The 20902-nt window shown below is 40.2% G+C and overlaps 1 protein-coding gene across 4 annotated transcripts in view; it reads right to left on the bottom strand.

Moving 5' to 3' along the window:
• Positions 1–20902, bottom strand: part of Pxd (Peroxidase) — a 1822298-nt gene that overhangs the window by 1516512 nt on the left and 284884 nt on the right. For 3 of the 4 annotated variants that reach the window (XM_067760232.1, XM_067760234.1, XM_067760231.1), the window contains exon 3: positions 14499–14696. The exons of the other annotated variant lie outside the window; for it this stretch is intronic. In XM_067760232.1, the coding sequence (XP_067616333.1) occupies positions 14499–14696 (198 nt within the window). The remainder of the gene's footprint in view (positions 1–14498; positions 14697–20902) is intronic. 4 annotated transcript variants of the gene reach the window in all.

The following is a 20902-nucleotide window of genomic DNA, read 5'->3' as shown; positions in this document are numbered from 1 at the left end:
ATCTTTTTTTTGGTTGCGGTTAGTAATAATAAGCATAGTTTTTCGGTAGGTCTTACAGTGGATTAGTTCCGACCCGACTATTGCTGTTAGTACATCCATACAAACGCTTTTAAGCATATAACTTAAAACCGTACATTACACTCATCTACATAAATACATACACCTACCACACACTATATATTATAACACGCAGTTTATAAAATAATAAGTATTTGAATTTCTATATATATTCTGTCTTATGAATCTGATTTTTAGTTTCGTTATTTATATATCCTCGCTATTCGGGTACCTTTAAGTTTTTTTATTTACACAGATTAAAGTTTTTTTTATACGACTCAGGCAAGATTTAGTGCTTGCTTGATTATCTATCTCTCAGTCTTGAATTCCGGTGCATATACCCATTTACGTTTATGTAAGTACAAATACCTAATTACTAAATTATTGGTTTTACTTTTATAACTTTTTTTACTTCTAATAATTTTTTTTAATTTCCGTGGAATTTTGCATTTCTGAATCTTGCCCAAAATATAAGCTGGTCCTTTATATCATTTGCATTTTGCTTATGTTCATCTAGTGGTGCGTTGCACCTACGAACGTTGTTTTTTTTTTGGATTTTTACTAGTTGCTAGTGGACGTTTGGGGTGTAGCTCGTTGGGTTTATTAGTTGGTGAATGTCTGCCAAAGACAAGGAGGCAGGTAAGGTTCCGGAGGACAGGATTTCTGGTGGTCTAGGGGTGCTAAGCACCAATAGGCGTGTTACGCACAGCCAATCGAAGGCGGTAGAAAGGCGAGAGTTTGAAAACATTGTAGTAGGGTCTGTGTTCGACCAGATCGACACTGGCATTCCGCGGCCAGTTGACTTTGTCCCGACTGTCTACTTCGACAGGTGCCAGTCCCGGATCTTTTCGTCCATCGACCCCGAACGTATCCAGAGGGTGACGTTCGCAAGCGGACTGTCCTTCAACGAATCCAGCAATAGTTTGAACTTCTCTCAAAAAATCGATCTCTTGTGTCAAATGTCCGACACGGGGGAGGGGAGTGTTGGGGGGGGGGGGGGGCGAGGTGGCACAGGGGAGACCGCAACAAGCCATTTCGGGCTCCAGCGTTGGAAATCCGCCTGGTACTGTGACTGAAAATGCTAATGCCATGTCTAACGTGGAGCAACTGAGCCGGATGATGGCGATGATGGCACAGCAGCAAGACCTGGTGTCTGAGATAGCAAGGGAAGTCCGAGGCATAAAAACCAACGTTGGGAACCTTAGCGGTAGAGTGGCAGAGATGGAAACCACCGTGCATCCCCTGGGCAGTCAACCTGCTGGGGCATCCACTCCCGAACGCCTAGCCTGCGCAACTGCCGGTCGTGCCAATGGACCATCGTCTAATCAGGCCTCGGTGGGGGCACGAGACACAAGAGACCCGAATGAACCGCCAAGGTGGAAAAAGCTCGATTTGGAGAAGTGGCACATAAAATTTGACGGGACTAAGAAAGGGATGACCGTCGAAAGTTTCATATTCCGGGTTGAACGAATGCGCCAACAACATAACATTTCCTACTTCCAGCTTTTCACGGACTTTCATTGTCTGGTTTCCGGCGGTGCCTTGAGGTGGTATTGGCAGATACTCGAGGATCATTCCGAAGATCCCGATTTTGGGTACTTCGGACTGAAAGCCGAGCTGCTAAGCCACTTTAAGACCGCCGAGTCCGACTATGAAATAATCCGTGAAATGATGGAACGGAAGCAGCAACCCGGCGAAACTTTCGACCTACGGGGAAATACATGATATGACTTTCCGCTTGCGGACGCGAATCCCTGAGAAGGAGCTGGTTGGCATAGTCAGGGGAAATCTCAAACCATACCTGGCCAACTTGACCTTCGCCCTAAAAATAGACTCTCTGGCGGAGCTCAAGACTGAGTGCAGGAGAGCCGAAAAACTTATGAAAGAAAATAAAAATAGGAGTAGTAGGGCAGTGAATGAGATAGTGTTCGAGGAGTCAGAACTACAGGAAAACTTAGGCGACAGGAAGATAGAAGCCTTCAACAGAAGACCCCAACCCCAATCCCAGACCCAGCACCAAACCCCTGTCAATTCCAGTGTCCCAGGTCCATCTGTTATTCCAAATGTGACTAAGTCCACGTTAAATTCCTTTTGTGCGTCACCGTTTCATTTAATGTTGTGTTTTTCGTGTGGCATGCCGGTGGATTTTTTTTGAGAAAAACCCGGCAGAAGCACAAAAGCCAAATAAATGTTCGTCCCAGTTTCACAGTATGCTTTGTTTTGCTTGTGGTAGTAATACGTCTTTCTGTGTTTTTAAACCCAACAAGGGAAACATGAAGCTGGCGGAAATAACCGGGGGCTCCAGCCAGGAAACACACAACCCGGCCACAAGGGAGTAAAAATATTAAAAAGAATAGAAAATGAGGTCGCAGTTGCGAAACCAATAGAGCATAAAAAGGAGAAAAGGGAAATAAAAAGTTTACATCAAAGAAAAATGGAATATGAAGAAGCAAGGCGTAGAATATTTTGCGAAACAATAGATATGGAGAAGAAGAATAGTAGGAATTTTGAAAAAATTAGGAAAATGCGAGAGAAAAGAAAATATTTTAAAAGGTTAAGAAGTAAGATTGTTGCCACCATAGTTACAGTAAAAGGGGATAACAGGTTTTTTGCGAAAACAGAGATAGGAAGCCACGAGGTCCTGGCACTCCTGGACTCAGGGGCGAGTGCCTGCTGTTTAGGGGCCCTGATTGTGCCAATCAGGGGTCAAAATATCCGGACGGAAAATGGGGCAGACACCGCCGTGGTAGGGGTAATAAGGTTACCTGTCTTGTGGGATGGTTCCACAAAAGAGTTAGAATTTTTAATTGTACCTGATCTACAACAAGAAGTTTATTTGGGAGTAGATTTTTGGCAGGCCTTTGGTATGAATGTTGTGAGTAAGGGTGTGAATATTTGTGACAATGTTGCTAGTGTGGCTGAGCTCGTTCCCGCTGGGGGTGATCTGTCTTTCGACGCCGTTCAGCATGTCTTAACGACCGAAGAGAGTAACACGTTGGAGCGTGTGAAAGCCCAATTCCCGTCCTTCGCGGTATTAGGGTTAGGCCGAACAGACAAGGAAGAGCATGTTATCGAAGTTGTCGATGAGAACCTGCCAGTTAAGCAACGTCACTATCCCATTTCACCCGCCATCCAAAAGCTAATATACGCAGAGCTGGACCGAATGCTGAGAATGGGAGTAATAGAGGAGTCCAACAGCAGCTGGAACTCACCAGTTTCGTTAGTGATCAAGGGCACCAAAAATCGGCTTTGTTTAGACGCACGAAAAGTGAACGAAAGGACAATCAAAGATGCATACCCCTTGCCCCACATTGATGTAATCCTGAGCCGCCTGCAAAACACTAGATATATCTCCGCAATTGATCTGAAGGATGCTTTCTGGCAGATTCCCCTCGATCCCAAGTCACGTGAGAAGACAGCCTTCACTGTCCCAGGCCGACCCCTATACCAATTCACTGTGATGCCTTTCGGGTTGTGCAATGCAGCACAACGTATGTGTCGTCTTATGGACAAGGTCATTCCGGCCGCTTTACGTGAAAGTGTCTTTGTCTATCTTGATGATTTGTTAGTTTGTTCTATAGATTTTGAGTCTCATATGTGTTTATTGGAAAAGGTCGATCGGTGTCTTAGGGAAGCTAGATTAACGATCAATGTAGAAAAAAGCAAATTTTGTTATAAAGAGGTGCGATATCTTGGGTACGTAGTAGGGGACGGTTGCATTAGGACAGACGCCAATAAGGTGGCAGCCGTGAGGGACTTTCCTACACCTAAAACCCCGAAGCAACTACGACGGTTCCTAGGCATGTCGGGCTGGTACCGACGTTTCATACAGGACTATGCGACTATTGCAGCTCCGCTGCACGACTGCCTCAAGAAAGACAAAATTAAGAAATTCACTATGACTGACGAAGCGGTGAAATCTTTTGAAATTTTGAAGCAAAGGTTGATTTCGGCACCAGTGCTTACACACCCTGATTTCAACAGAAAATTTTATATTCAATGTGATGCATCAACTGACTCCGTCAGTTTTTTTTGGTTTTGTTTCAACTGGACGATGACCAGAACGAAAAACCAATCGCGTACGTGTCGGCAAAACTGAACAAAGCACAGAAGAACTACAGCATCACCGAACTGGAGTGCTACGCTGCCGTAGTAAGCGTAAAACGATTTCGACCATATGTGGAGGGAACCCCATTCACCATCATAACTGATCATGCCAGCCTTAAATGGCTGATGAATCAGAAAGATCTGTAGGGTAGGTTGGCAAGATGGAGTCTAAAACTACAAGCCTATGACTTCAATATTGAACACAGAAAAGGTGCGCAGAACGTGGTTCCCGACACACTTTCATGGATGCACATGGACGAAATATTGACGAATGACCGTGTGATGGACGTATGCCTCGAGTCACCGTACTTTGAGTCGGAGGAGTACAAAGAGCTTCGAAAAACGGTGACTGAAAACAAAGAAAAGCTCCCCGACCTATGTCTATCGGACGGTTATGTATACAAACGGACGCAATTTGACAGGGGGGACGATCTTCTAGCGGACCAGACCTGGAAGCTGTGGGTTCCGTCGGGGTTGCGACCGGGGCTAGTGGAATTGTCACACGGCTCACCTTCTGCTGGCCATGGTGGCATACATAAGACCCTATCCCGACTGCGTCAAAAGTATTATTGGCCAGGCATGGTATCTGATGTGTGCGCACATGTCAATGATTGTGAAACCTGCAAAATAAACAAGACACAAAATGTATTCAAACAACCACTAATGGGAAAGCAAAAGCTTACCCAACGACCTTTCCAACGTTTGTTTATTGACTTTATGGGCCCTTACCCTCGTAGTAGTGATGGTAATGTGTACGTCTTTGTGTGTTTAGATCATTTTACTAAGTTTGTATTCTTAGAACCGATGAGAAAGGCAACTTCAGCGGCGGTTATAAAGTTTTTGGAAAGGGATGTTTTCCATATATTCGGCGTGCCCGAATATATCCATTCTGATAATGGAAAACAATTCGTAGCTGAAAGGTTCAACAGCTTTTTAGAAAAGTACGGCACAAAACATATAAAGACGGCATTTTTCTCGCCTCAGGGTAACGCTGCGGAGAGGGTAAATCGATCAGTTCTACAAATCATCCGATCCTTCATAAAGGATAATCAGAAAAACTGGGACAAGTATGTTACAGATTCCGCATTTGCCCTCCGCAGCGTTGCACATTCCGCCATCAACATGTCGTCGTACTATGCCACTTTCGGTATGCCTATGATACAGCATGCTGCATCATACGAGCTATACCGAAAGTTGGGCGCACTGAAAGATGTTGACGTTGAAATAGAAACAAATAATGACAGACTACAATTGTTGCGAAGCAAGATAATGAAAGAGCTGAAGTTGGCTCACGAAAGAAGTAAAAAAGTATATAACACTAGGAGTAGGGATGTTACGTTTAAAATCGGACAAGTGGTATATCGCCGAAACTTTAAGCAGAGTTCCCTAGTCGATAACTACAACCCCAAGCTGGCTCCCAAACAGATAAAATGTATAGTCCTAAAAACTGTCGGGAATTCGATGTACGAGCTTGGCGATAGTAATGGTAAAAAGATCGGCGTATACCACGCTAAAGACATTTTTGCAAAATAGTTCAATGTTTTTTGTAGTTCTAGTACGTTTGTTCTATGTTGTTTATTTATTTATCGGCGTAGTTTATTTATTTATTGACGTATTTTATTTGCTAACTTATTGATGTACGTGATTATTTTATTAAATTATTTTTGTTTTTCTTGACTTTTTCATTTATTTGATTATTTTTGCATTTATTCATTTTTTTACTTTATTTATTTACTTATGTTACCTCTTTTTACCTACTTGACTACACGATCTGTGATATTCCTTTATAATTTTGTTATAATTTTTCGCCATCTGTGATATTTTATTTTATTTTTTTATTTATGTACTTTTTGTATCTGTGATATTTTCTTTATTTTATTTTCCTTCTAGTTTTTAGTTTAGTTTTTAGTTTAGTTTATATCTGTGATATAGTCTAAGTAGGATGTACATGTTAGCCGTGGCCCAGTTTCTTAGTTCCTGATGTTGCAACAAAATTATTCCAAGTGGCAAGCTTTGAGACTCTGACAATAAGATTAGGCCCGGCATTGAATCGTGGGTAGAGGCCACACATTGGACGGGAAACAACAGGCTGCGTCTGACCCTTTTTACGCACACGCTCCATAGTGCAGGCACCATCGGCGGTTGCGAGCCTGTAACGACAGCCTTTCACCATAGATACTGGTTTGAGTGAATGGTAGCGTGTGTCCGTATCTGTGTGTAGTGTGTCTAGGTTCGTGCTTCAGCTGCAATGTTGCGAAGAATGTATCTACACTACGCTATGACAACAGTGTTGCAGCGGAAGTGACCAGTCGGTTCGGCATCAGGTGGGTTTTAACTGCAACAATGTTGCCAAAGGTATAGCAACATTGCGGTGAGGGCACGAACGAAATGTATCTGTGTAGGTGTTATGTTGTGTGAACGGTAGAGGATAAAAAGGCAAAACGTTAGGCAACGGGCCAAAAGTGCATTTTTAACAGTGTCCAGTGGTGGTTGCCAAAAAGTAATCCTTTAAAAAGTGCGTGAAGAAAGTCGGTTAAAGTGCGCGAATTAAACCGTAAAGTTACCATTTTGTAAAGAAAAAAAAAAAAAAAAAAGTTTTCTTAAATTGTGCCTGCCGCGCCGTGAAGTATAGTTTCGGGATATGTACCGCCGAATCAACCAAACCCTCACCAAAAGGCGATAAGTAGCCAGCCAGATCCAGGTCACCCTGCTAGTTGGTAGGATCCACTGGGCACAGCCATCTCCGGCTTATCGGCCACGCAACAACTACTACAAACCGTACCATTTGGCGGCACCCAGCCTGAACAACCAACGACCGCCACAACGAATTTTGTATATTATTCAGCGCACCACAACAACAACTATTACGCCGCTTTTAAATTGGCGACATGCGGCCGCAATAACCACTACAGCATCTTTTTTTTGTTAGCGACATACCGCTCCAACAATAACAACACGAATTTTGGTATTGGCGGGCAACGCCAACATTAATCGTCACAACATTTTCATACCGACGGCACGCAACGTTTACAACAACCACAACCTCATTTTTTCTGGCAACGCACTCGCGCATATTCCTGAGCAACACACGGCAAGAACAACAAGCACAATTCAACCTATATCTAAACCTATGAGCAACACCACAAAACATATATATGCGCTCAAATATATTTATTTGGTATCGCTCGCAACAAAAATTGAACCTGTCCGTAGGCAAAGGAAAGTCTGGTAATGTAAATTGCGCATAGGACAACAACAACAGAGCTTCACAACATTCAAGTCTAGAAGAACGACGGCATCCACGGAAGGCTACAACAGCAATGGCGGGAAGAACAGATTTACAAATTTTATTGTTATTTTAGTCATAAGTTTTTTTTGCTGAATTGTTTGAAGTTACGAAAACACAGGTAGTGTTCTTTGAATTAGGTGAATTTTTTTTGGTGGAAATCTGTAAAAGGGGACAGCAGGGATTTTACTTTTCTTTGTGTTAAACAATATTTTCTTTGACCTTTTCTAATTCCTTTTTTTTCATTAAATTTGTATTCCCTTTTGTTTATTTTGTTCACTTCATTTCGCTTCGGCTTTCATTCGTTCATTTTATCCCCCTTTTAACCGGGCCTATTTCACCATTAGGAGTTTTTTTTTTTTGCCTTTTTGGCAGATTTTCACATATATAGTAGTCAACGAGAGACTAACTCAAAATTGTAAAATTTTGAGAATTAAACTTTTTTTTTTGTTTACCAGAATTGACGGCAATATGCCTTGCCGGATCGTCCCTTGGGATATCGGCACTATATACCGCGGTTAATGTAGTTAGATACCGGCATTTTTTTTGATAGCTTATTATTTTTTTCTAAACATATATTTTTTTGCCATATGAACACCACGCTGGTAGATTCGTTACTACAAACCCACTCGTTGCAGAACTGCAAAACCGAGTGAGTTATCGAGAGCTGAATAGACGTATGTATCTAGCATGTATGCTCTGAACTTTTCCTCTTTTCAGCATATCTACTCTACAGCTTGAAGACGCCTCCAACACATTGAGTGACATGGTGAGTGAGTAAAACTTATATTATTTTCTTTGAGTATATATGCTGGTATGCACATATATTGACTTGCAATTCCTAATTTATACTCAAAAATTTGAAAAGAATAGGAATTGACAAAGAGCAGTAATATATTTGCATACACAATTTTATGCACATACGTATCTACATGCAGGCATATTTTTGTCTTTTGCCAAACTGGTTTTTTTTTATCGTTCTTCTTTTTCATCGTTCTTAATTGCATCAGTTACTGAGATAGGTCAAGGATTAGGGCTTTAACTTTATTGCCTTTTTTTTGTAGCGCAAGGAATTTCTTTTATCACGTTTGAATTGTATCCATAAGTTTTCCGATTAGTTAGTAAGACATTGGGGTAGGTCGTAAATTGAAGAAAAAGGGAAAATTGTTGTGAATTGATTAATTTGGTAGATCTTTAGGGCAACATTTATTTTTACTTTGGTTAAGTTTTTTTTCGCGAATAATAATTTCATTCGAATTGAAAACGTGTAATTAGTATTACGGCGTAGTTTAATTTAAAACTTAGCATTTTCTTGAAATCGTAGCTTTTAGCTTACCTTCCCTTTCTGAGCTTGTTTTAATAAATGAATAATGTATGGATGAAGATTTTAGATCTTTTCATAATGCAGGGCTAAATTGGTAGGTTTGGTGTTGGTGCTGCGCTTGCGCGTGGCAAGGTAAGGTGAAGGTGAGTAAAAGAAAAAAATGACTGAGTGACAGGGGACAGACTAGTGTCAGGCTTGGGGGCACTGTAAGTAGATAGGAGTCAGCACAGTGCCCACGGTGCAGTGCAAGTTGCACTGCAGAGGGAGGGTAGACTCCACCTGACAGGACAGGCCTCCATCTTTTTCCCCTCTTAACTCTGCCCCTCACGTCTATTTATATCTTCTTCAGCTTTTCTTTCACCCTTTTTTTCATCATGCAGGTATGAACCCCAATTTTGTTCATGTGGCTGCGGGTGAGGTCGGTGGTGCAATACCCCGCCCAAGACGACGAGCTAGCCTGGGCCCGCAAGCATACCTGCTTGCCGCCGCTCCTCACCACCCAAACAGTCAGCCACGTAACACAACTTGAGGTGTAGCGGTGACAAAATGGGCAAGGTGCACTCAAGGCTACGCGTGGTACACGCGTATTAGATGGTGCAGGCGAAATATGTACGCTTTGATGTGGAACACATGCACTTGAATGGATAGCTGCGTACGAGGCGTCAGCTGCATGAAAGCGACAAAGCATGAACGTTTGATGTAGCTAGGCGTACAGCAATGTTGGCCGCTAGGCGTAAATACGCATAGAAAAGAGCAAGAAGAAGATATTTGTTTACAATTTTTCGTTTGCAAACTTAGGAAATTTTTTTTTGCACTTATGCGCGGTGGTGAAAACTTTCCTTTTTAATTTTATACACAATCTACTTTTGTATAATGACAATTACACAGCATATATTAATTTTTTTTAGAAATATTTTTCTTTTTGTAGCGACGCTTGGTAGTAGCTACGTAGTTGAGGAGTAAAGGAATTGTAGCTACATGATGCGTTTATTCGTATATAACGCGTAACCTAGTGTGCACCTTGCCTTACTGGCCATCAGGTTTTTGTCGTCCACTAAACCGCTTGCTTTGCTAAAGGGCTCCGGAGACTAACAACGAGATTGACTGTATTTTGTGGGTGTTTGTGCAGTCGGGTGACTTCGTGACACACGTATTTATTGTCGGCTACACGTGATTGGATGGGTATTTTTTTTTCTTTGGGGATTTTGTGTTTCGGTATTTTTTTTTTTGGGGATTTCGTGGCACTCCCTAAATCTAAATCAAATGCAAGCTTCATTTTACAGGCCACATGAGTGAGTTTCATAATGTGGGTCTCTAAGTTAGAGAAACTGAAAATAATGTAATCACCAAATCTCTACTCAAAATCGAATTCCTTCCTTTATATTTTTTTCCCAGTAGTACAATTTTGGACAATGGGCGTGGCACCGCCCACTTTTTAAAGAAGGTAATTTAAAAGTTTTGCAAGCTGTAATTTGTCAGTCGTTGAAGATATCACTATGAAATTTGGCAGGAAAGTTACTCCTATTACTGTATGTGTTCTAAATAAAAAAAAAGTAAGTATAGCTAAGTTCGGGTGTAACCGAACATTACATACTCAGCTGAGAGCTATGGAGACAAAATAAGGGAAAATTACCATGTAGGAAAATGAACCTAGAGTAACCCTGGAATGTGTTTGTATGACATGTGTATCAAATGGAAGGTATTAAAGAGTATTTTAAAAGGGAGTGGGTCATATTTCTATAGGTGAACGCCATTTCGGGATATCGCCATAAAGGTGGACCAGGGGTGACTCTAGAATGAGCTTGTACGATATGGGTATCAAATGAAAGGTGTTAATAAGTATTTGAAAGGGAGTGGACCACAATTCTATAGGTGGAGGCCATTTCGGGATATCGCCATAAAAGTGGACCAGGGGTGACTCCAGAATGCGTTTGTACGATATGGGTATCAAATGAAAGGTGGTAATGAGTATTTTAAAGGGAGTAGACGACAGTTCTATAGGTGGACGCCTTTTCGAGATATCGCCATAAAGGTGGACCAGGGGTGGCTCTAGAACTTGTTTGTACGATATGGGTATCAAATGAAAGGTGTTAATGAGTATTTTAAAAGGGAACGGGCCTTAGTTCTATAGGTGGACGCCTTTTCGAGATATCGCCATAAAGGTGGACCAGGGGTGCCTCTAGAATTTGTTTGTTTGTATGGGTACCAAATGAAAGGTATTAATGAGTATTTTAAAAGCGCGTGACCCTTAGTTCTATAGGTGGACGCCTTTTCGCGATATCGCCATAAAGGTGGACCAGGGGTGACTCTAGAATTTGTTTGTTTGTATGGGTATCAAATGAAAGGTATTAATGAGTATTTTAAAAGCGCGTGACCCTTAGTTCTATAGGTGGACGCCTTTTCGCGATATCGCCATAAAGGTGGACCAGGGGTGACTAAAATGCGTTTGTACGATGTGGGTATCAAATGAAAGGCGTTATTGATTATTTAAAACGTAGTGACCCTTAGATCTATAGGTGGACGCCTTTTCGAGATATCGCCATAAAGGTGGACCGGGGGTGACTCTAGAATGTGTTTGTACGATATGGGTATCAAAGGAAAGGTTTTAATGAGTATTTTAAAAGTGAGTGGGCCTTAGTTCTATAGGTGGACGCCTTTTCGAGATATCGCCATAAAGGTGGACCAGGGGTGACTAAAATGCGTTTGTACGATGTGGGTATCAAATGAAAGGCGTTAATGATTATTTAAAACGCAGTGAGCCTTAGATCTATAGGTGGACGCCGTTTCGAGATATCGCCATAAAGGTGGACCAGGGGTGACTCTAGAATTTGTTTGTACGATATGGGTATCAAATGAAAGGTGTTAATGAGTATTTTAAAAGAGAATGAGCCTTAGTTCTATAGGTGGACGCCTTTTCGAGATATCGCCATAAAGGTGGACCAGGGGTGCCTCTAGAATTTGTTTGTTTGTATGGGTATCAAATGAAAGGTATTAATGAGTATTTTAAAAGCGCGTGACCCTTAGTTCTATAGGCGGACGCCTTTTCGCGATATCGCCATAAAGGTGGACAAGGGGTGACTCTAGAATTTGTTTGTTTGTATGGGTATCAAATGAAAGGTATTAATGAGTATTTTAAAAGCGCGTGACCTTTAGTTCTATAGGTGGACGCCTTTTCGCGATATCGCCATAAAGGTGGACCAGGGATTACTCTAGAATTTATTCGTACGATATGGGTATCAAATGAAAGGTGTTAATGAGTATTTTAAAAGGGAGTGGGCCTTAGTTCTAAGGTGGACGCCTTTTCGAGATATCGTCATAAAGGTGGACCAGGGGTGACTCCAGAATGCGTTTGTACAATATGGGTATCAAACGAAAGGTGTTAATGAGTATTTTAAAAGGGAGTGGGCCTTAGTTCTGTGGGTGGACGCCTTTTCGAGATATCGCCATAAAGGTGGACCAGGAGTGACTCTAGAATTTGTTTGTACGATATGGGTATCAAACGAAAGTTGTTAATGAGTATTTTAAAATGGAGTGGGCCTTAGTTCTATAGGTGGACGCCGTTTCGAGATATCGCCAGACCAGGGGTGACTCTAGAATTTGTTTGTACGATATGGGTATCAAATGAAAGGTGTTAATGAGTATTTTAAAAGGCAATGGGCCTTAGTTCTATAGGTGGACGCCTTTTCGAGATATCGCCATAAAGGTGGACCAGGGGTGCCTCTAGAATTTGTTTGTACGATATGGGCATCAAACGAAAGTTGTTAATGAATATTTTAAAAGGGAGTGGGCCTTAGTTCTGTGGGTGGACGCCTTTTCGAGTTATCGCCATAAAGGTGGACCAGGGGTGACTCTAGAATTTGTTTGTACGATATGGGTATCAAACGAAAGTTGTTAATGAGTATTTTAAAAGGGAGTGGTCCTTATCTCCATAGGTGGACGCCTTTTCGAGATATCCTTATAAAGGTGGACCAGGGTTGACTCTAGAATGCGTTTGTACAATATAGGTATCAAACGAAAGGTGTTAATGAGTATTTTAAAAGGGAGTGGGCCTTAGTTCTGTGGGTGGACGCCTTTTCGAGTTATCGTCATAAAGGTGGACCAGGGGTGACTCTATAATGTGTTTGTACGATATGGGTATCAAATTAAAGGTATTAATGAGGGTTTTAAAAGGGAGTGGTGGTAGTTATATATGTGAAGGAGTTTTCGAGATATCGACCAAAATGTGGACCAGGCTGACCCAGAACAGCATCTATCGGGTACCGCTAATTTATTTATATATGTAATACCATGAACAGTATTCCTGCCATAATTCCAAGGGCTTTTGATTTCGCCCTGCAAAACTATTTCATTCCTCTACTTAATATGGTAGGTGTCACACCCATTTTACAAAGTTGTTTTCTAAAGTTATATTTTGCGTCAATAAACCAATCCAATTACCATGTTTCATCACTTTTTTCGTAGTTGGTATAGAACTATGGCATTGGTCGTAATTTTCGAAATCGAAAAAGTGGGCGTGGTCATAGTCGGATTTCGGCCATATTTTATACCAATACAAAGTGAGCTCAGATAAGTACGTGAACTAAGTTTAGTAAAGATATATCGATTTTTGCTCAAGTTATCATGCTAACGGCCGAGCGGAAGGACAGACGGTGGACTGTGTATAAAAACTGGGCGTGGCTTCAACAGATTCCGCCCTTTTTCACAGAAAACAGTTACCATCCTAGAATGTAAGCCCCTACCAAATTTGAGAAGGATTGGTAAATTTTTGTTCGACTTATGCCATTAAAAGTATCCTAGACAAATTAAATGAAAAAGGGCGAAACCACGCCTATTTTGAAATTTTCTTTTATTTTTGTATTTTGTTGCACCATATCATTACTGGAGTTGAATGTTGACATAATTTACTTATATACTGTAAAGATATTACATTTTTTGTTAAAATTTGATTTAAAAAAAATTTTTTTTTAAGTGGGCGTGGAAGTTCTCCGATTTTGCTAATTTCTATTAAGCATACATACAGTAATAGGAGTAACGTTCCTGCCAAATTTCATTATGATATCTTCAACGAATGCCAAATTACAGCTTCCAAAACTTTTAAATTACCTTATTTTAAAAGTGGGCGATGCCACGCCCATTGTTAAAAATTTTACTAATATTCTATTCTGCGTCATAATTTCAACTCACCTACCAAGTCTCATCGCTTTGTCTGTCTTTGGTAATGAATTATCGCACTTTATGTGTTTTTCGAAATTTTCGATTTCGAAAAAGTGGGCGTGGTTATAGTTCGATTTCGTTCATTTTAAATAGCGATCTGAGATGAGTGCCCAGGAACCTACGTACCAAATTTCATCAAGGTACCTCAAAATTTACTCAAGTTATCGTTTTAACGGACGGAAGGACGGAGGGTCAATCAAATTTTTTTTCGATACTGATGATTTTGATATATGGAAGTCTATATCTATCTCGATTCCTTTACACCTGTGCAACCAACCGTTATCCAATCAAAGTTATTATACTCTGTGAGCTCTGCTGAACTGAGTATAATTAGCAAAATCAGATGAAGAACACGCCCACTTAAAAAAAAATTTTATATCTTTACAGTATATAAAGTAAACTATGTCAACATTCAACTCCAACATTTGTCTCCAAAGCTCTCAGCTGAGTATGTGATGTTCGGTTATAGCCGAACTTAGCCTTCTTTACTTGGTTTAAGTTAAAACTTACCTCGAGTTCGCCATTCCTGCTTGTGGATTGTCCTTATGATTACAAGAGCCATCCATCGTCCTGTATGGTGATTTGTCACATTTACCTGGAGACATAGCACATATAGCTACCCCGCCAATGGGAAACTGTGCTCCATAAGCTGAGTTAAACTGAGAAAACGGATTACTTGGATCTGGAGATTTGTCAAAAGCAACATTCCTGTTAAAGTATATTAATTGATGTCAATATATACAGATGTGTTTGAAAATGTAGCATTAAATTTATGTTTATGCTTTTTTATTGACAAGCGAAATAAAAGCGGGAACACATTCAATTTTTTCGTCGTTTTGTTAAGTTGCGTCAATGATAAAATAACTTTAGAGGCATAAATATTCTCTCTTTTGGTCGGCTATGACTCGTTTTTTTTTTATAAGTTATTGCGAAGTATAAAATTTAAAAATCAATCACAAATTTGTTTTTGTTTGGGAAAAAAATAAATATATATGTACATTGTACAGGTTTACAAGTATGATATGTATGAGAGGGAAACAATTTCTTTCCCTTTCTAACACACGGCAGTTTGACACTTCGGTCAGTGTCAAACTAGCGTGGAACCCAGTGGAACCTGCGTGGAACATGAGTTTTGACACTGAACGAAGTGTCAAAATTACCGGGGTTGCTTCGTCGAAAGCGACACAGGGAAGCAAAAAAGGGATTGGAAAATCAGATATGGGTTGCTGTGATGGTAAATTTTTTTGAACGAATTTAGTAGGAAATTTTAAGTGCACCCATATTGGTCCTTCAGAAAATTATAAAAAAGTCTTCAATTGGGGTATCTGAGGACGCGTAGTTATTTCAGTATTAAGAATGCAAACACGTGAGTTAAGTTTTTCTACCCGTTCAAAAGTTCTCCGCGAAAAACAGTTTGAAACCGAGGTCGACTGCAATAACCCGTCCAAAAAAGCGGAAAGAAAAATGAATAGACGCGTTTTGTCCTGTTGTCAATAGTCCGAAGAGAAAAAGTATTCGAATTATTTGAAGCGAGGCCAAAACGCGTCTATTAATACCTCCCCCGACGGTTTTGGTCGTGTTTTAGCAATCGTCCCCGGTAATAAAGTATCACAATTTGTTAATTAAAATTGTCCAAAATATATGGTTATTAAAGAGAGATGTAATTAAGTGCTCGTTTGAAAGTAAATAAGTATATTTCTTTGTAATATAAGAAAAAAAAATTTAAGCAGTTTTCGATAGCAGCTACTAAACTTTTTTTGGTCCTAAGAAGTACAACAGTGCCAAATAGCATCCACAAAAAAAACGAACAAGAACAAGCATTTTATCAGGTGAGCGTGGCTGTGTATGTGCGTGCTGCTACATATCCTACTTGTAGACCTGTACAATGATATATGTATGCAGTTGAGAAACTTGTAATTTTTTATTGGGCAAAAACATAAATAATGTTAAGAACGGTTATACCTTGTAGGTGTTTTTATCACGGCTGTGTCAACAGCTGGCTTTGAACACACACATGTTTCAATTGCTATGATGTCAATCTATATGAAACGCAACGGCAACGTCAAAGCCATAGTACAGGTTTACAGGTATGATATGTGTGCAAAGGAAACAATTCCTTTCTCTTTCTAACACATTGCCGTTTGACACTTCGGTCAGTGTCAAATTAGCGTGGAACCCAGTGGAACATGAGTTCCACCCTGAACGAAGTGTCAAAATTACCGAGGTTGCTGTCATAGAAAGCGACGCAGAGAAACAAAAAAGGAGCGGAATATCAGATATGGGTTGTTGTGATGATACATTTTTTGTTTTTTTTTTTTTTTTTTGAATTTAGTACGAAAATGTAAAGTGCACCTATATGGGTCCACAGAAAACTATACAAAAGTCTTCAATGGGGTATCTGAGGATTAGTTATTGGGATAACTGAGGACGCGTAGTTATTCCAGTATAAAGAATACAAACAGGTTTTTATACCCATTCAAAATTTCTCCGCGAAAACACAGTTTGAAACCGAGGTCGACTTCAATAACCCGTCCAAAAATGAAAATACGCGTTTTGTCCTACACTCAAAAAAAAAGTATCACTATTAATTTAATACACGATGTGCAAAAATGAAACTATAAACGGTATCATTTTCGTGGTATCAATGCAACGATAAATATTACAAAAAATATAATTAAAAGTATCAATTTTGTATCTTGAATTTGGCCATGGAAAATATTTGTTTCGCCCTTAAAATATACCAAAATGTTACCTGTATAAATTTCCTAGTTTCATTATGATAACGTTTAATACTAGATTGATTATAAAACGCATTACATTTGTATGTAGTCTATTAACTTGACAAATACAAGTATCAACTAATATTTCGAAAATGTCAATAACATAAGATCATTGATGACGAAAAAAAGATAAGCAAAAATTGCACATTGATGCCTAGATGGCATCGGCTTGATGATAGCTTTTTTTTTAGTGTAGTATCAATAATCCAAGGGCGAAAAAGTATTCGAATTATTGGAAGCGAGGCAAAAGCGCGTCTATTACTACTACCCCCAACGGTTTTGGTCGTGTTTTAGCAATCGTCCCCGGTAATAAAGTATCACAATTTGTTAACTAAAATTGCCCAAAACATATGGATTTTAAAGAGAGATGTAATTTTGAAAGAAAATAAGGATATTTCTTTGTAATTTTACAATTAAATTTTTACGCAGTTTTCGTTAGCACCTACTACAGTTTTTTTGGACCTAAGAAATACAACAGTACCAAATAGCATCCACAAAAAAAACGATCAAAAACAAGCATTTTGATCAGGTGAGCATGGCTGTGTGTGTGCGCGCTGCTGCATATCCTACTTGTAAACCGTTACAATGGTCAAAGCACTACAAAAAGAATTCAAAAACTTACGTTTTGCTGGCGATGTAAATACTTAAGTTCTTGAAATTTTTTGCATTTCCTAAGAAACAACATTTTACTTTTCCTTTTGCCTTCATTGTGGCAGGGAAATTTTCAAAGTGCGTATTTTGATGCCAGCGGTAAGTCGACGAAAAATTCGAATGTGTGTGGGCCTTAACATTTTACTAAGAATATAACCAAGTTAAATGGGAGATTCTTTTATACTTTTACCCAGAAAACGATTGCGGCCTTAAACTTTACAGAAAGTCTAGGTTCTCGGGAATATAAGATACAATTGTCACTCGAATTAAATTATTTAATTTTAATTCAATTTCATAGACGTCCTAACTTCTGAGGAGATTTTAGGCCGAGCTTCTCTGCCAATTTGCGTCGTTCTCCTTTTAATTTTCCTAGAAATTGGCGGGACAAGATCTACATGTTTTATGCCTACTCAGAACGGCATCTGCAAGGCAGATGCATTTTCGCTGAGAACGTTTTCATTATAGAAATATACTCGGAGTGTTTGCAAAATCACTGCCGAGGGGTGAGCAGCTTAGAAAAACGTTTTCTTAACTGTAAACATCTTTTTCTAAATTTTCGATGCTGCTTTTCTCGGGTCTTGAACACAGGGTCTTTGATGTGGTAGGTGGAGCACGCTATCATCACACCACGGCAGCCGCCGTAAAGTGATATACAAAAGTTATAACTATCGTTTTACAAAGACTTTGAAAAAAAGTCCCTTTTCATAATGACAGTAAAAACTGATCAACTTTTCAGTTCAATACATTTTGGCAGTTGTTTTGCATAACACAAAACTAGAATCAACAAGTCGCATTTAAAGTGAATAGCTAAGACTGTTTAAAGTTCCTTTCATATCCAGAGAATTTAAAACAAGTGACATTTCGTTTAATTTTTTCATTGAATTGGAACAATGTTTTCATTTTATGTTTTCAGAAAACTAGAACTTGAGGATATATTGCTGTTCTGTGAAACTATTAAATAAAAAACCTTTTCTCGTTTTCACACCACATTTAATTTTCGTTTTATGAAAAAATTAGTCTTTACCCGCGTCCCCGTCTGCACCAACATAACATTACGCAAAACTATTGCGATATAGCTCCATCATGATTTTAAAAACAGACCAAAAAGGTCCCCAAAAAAATTTGCGGCAATCCAAAAACCTGAAATAAGCCATAGATAATTCGAATATAATCTCAAATTATCCGATATTATTCAAAAAACAATCCCAAAATGTATCGGTCCTAAAATAATCCTGAAATAGTGCCTGGATGATCTCTAGTCGAATCCCCGTTTGCAGTCTTCACAATTTATCTCATTCTGTTCTATTTTTCCATTTTTCTTCTTATATTTCTTCATACTTTCTTCTATTTATCATCCTCCCACCCCAAACCAATTTCAATCCGTTTCCTACTCCTATCCCACTTCGCTCCCAATCCTACTGCCACTCCTACTACCAAGAACAATCCGTGAAACATGACGAACAAAAGCAAAAAAAATTATCGGAATCGGTGAAGCCGTTTTTCAGATTTAGCACACCAACTCACTTTTATACATATAAATTCTGAGGCGATATGATGTTGGCCTAAAATTTGTATTATATTTACTCACGTTCTAAACCTTCTCTGGACTTCCAAAAATTATTCAAAGAAATATTACCCAAATCGATCCAGCCGTTCTCGAGTTTTATTAAGACTAAAGAGCAGCCCGATGTGGTCAAAAAGTATTCTCTATGATATTTTTACGAAATCAACTAAGAAACCGATATGAAACAGTTACGCAATTTTATCAAATAAATTTTAGAATAGCCGCGAAAAGGTCCCTAAGAGTAGGTTAGGTTAGGTTTGGTGGTAGCTACCCTCATAGGGGAAGCTCACTTGGACAACATGAAAATCCGTTGTGATACCACATACAATAAAATAAAATAAAATAACGGTGCCGTAGATAAAGCTACCTAGATAATCATTGGGTAGCAACGCTAAAGTTCCCAATGATACCGATCTCAACCTTGGATAAATCCTCGGGAGATCCAAGTAAGTCGCGACCGAAGTACCTTCGCCTTGTTCTGGCAAAAGCTGGGCAATCAAGCATAATGTGATGTGATGGTTCCACCTTACCATCGTCCATACAGCTGCAGCATGATGGAGTTTTCAGTATATTGAGACGTACCGCAGGGATATCCATGGGACAGTGTCCTGTCAAAACGCCAATGACCATTGATAGGTGAGCCTTAATGAACACAAGTACTTCGGCAGACCTCCTGCCATTCACTTTCGGCCAGAAAGATCTTGCTACCCTGCAAGAGGTGGTGTCCACCCAACGTGAGGCCAGCGACCGCCGACCATGCAGGCGAAGATCCCTGCGCAATTGGACATCGGGGAAATTATTGTCCAGCAAAATATTTAGGGACTCCTCGCTACTCATCGATCAGTCCCCACCATCATCTCTCAGATACCCCAGAGGGGCGGGATTCCTAGAGAGAGTTTTTCTAAGCCTCGCTGATTCATTGCAGCCTTCTACGTTTTCGCAGAAGCTTCGCCATGAATCTCACTTGGCTATCCTTGTTTCATATTTATAAATCCCCAGACTCACTTTATAGAGCTCCTTTTCCGAGGGTAATTTACTCCTTCTGGTTCTGTTGAAGAGCCGCCAACTGGACGCTCTTAGGTCGTAAAGACAATCAGACCACCAGGGCGGCTTGTCCTTCCCCCTGTAAGTTTTCAACGAACAGGACAGTTGAAAGGCGCTATTGCTTGCCGAGGTGAAGTTTTCCACCAGAACGTCTATCTCAGATTCGGAAATGTCCGAACTAACGGTAGGCGCCGCAGGCAATAGCTCTCCCAGCTTCCTAAAATACAAGCCACAGTTAGTACTTTTAGTGTTCCTAAAAGATATTTTCACGGGACGTTCTTCGTTCACCGAGAACTGAATGTATTGGTGATCAGAGAAGGAGTGCTCGTTGAGAATTCTCCAGCGAGATATCCGATATTCCAGGTCCCTACTAACCTGGGTGAGGTCCAGGACCTCCTCCTTTACCGCAGTAATAAAAGTCGGGTTATTCCCCCTATTACATATAAAAAGTCCCTCATCTACAATAAAAGTAAACAAAGACTCACCTCTGGTGTTCGTATCCGAGCTACCCCAGATGCTATGGTGGGCATTAGCATCGGCACCTATGATCACGCCAACACCGCTCCGCCTTGCTTCAGCGGTGATTTCGCCCAGTATCGCAGGTGCTGGTCTCGCTACGTCCCAATGGGGCATGTTCGCTGAGACCACCAACATTTCGTTACTGCCTCGCTCGACGTAGACCGTGGTTACGTCAGCATTGCTGAAATTAGAGAGAATAAAAGCTTTAAATTCCATTTTAACAAGCACACAGGATCTAGGCCTACCTACCTCCCCATGCACCAAGGTGTTGAATTTTCCCGTCCTTAATCCAGAAATATTTCTGCCGTTACTACTCAGCCTCGGCTCCTGGACAAGAACTATATCCACTCCGCCTT

This window comes from Eurosta solidaginis, chromosome 1 (genome assembly GCF_040869045.1).
Source record: "Eurosta solidaginis isolate ZX-2024a chromosome 1, ASM4086904v1, whole genome shotgun sequence".
In the NCBI taxonomy this organism is placed as follows: domain Eukaryota; kingdom Metazoa; phylum Arthropoda; class Insecta; order Diptera; family Tephritidae; genus Eurosta; species Eurosta solidaginis.
Note: the sequence above shows the minus strand (reverse complement) of the source record. Positions and strands in the feature narration are given on the sequence as shown.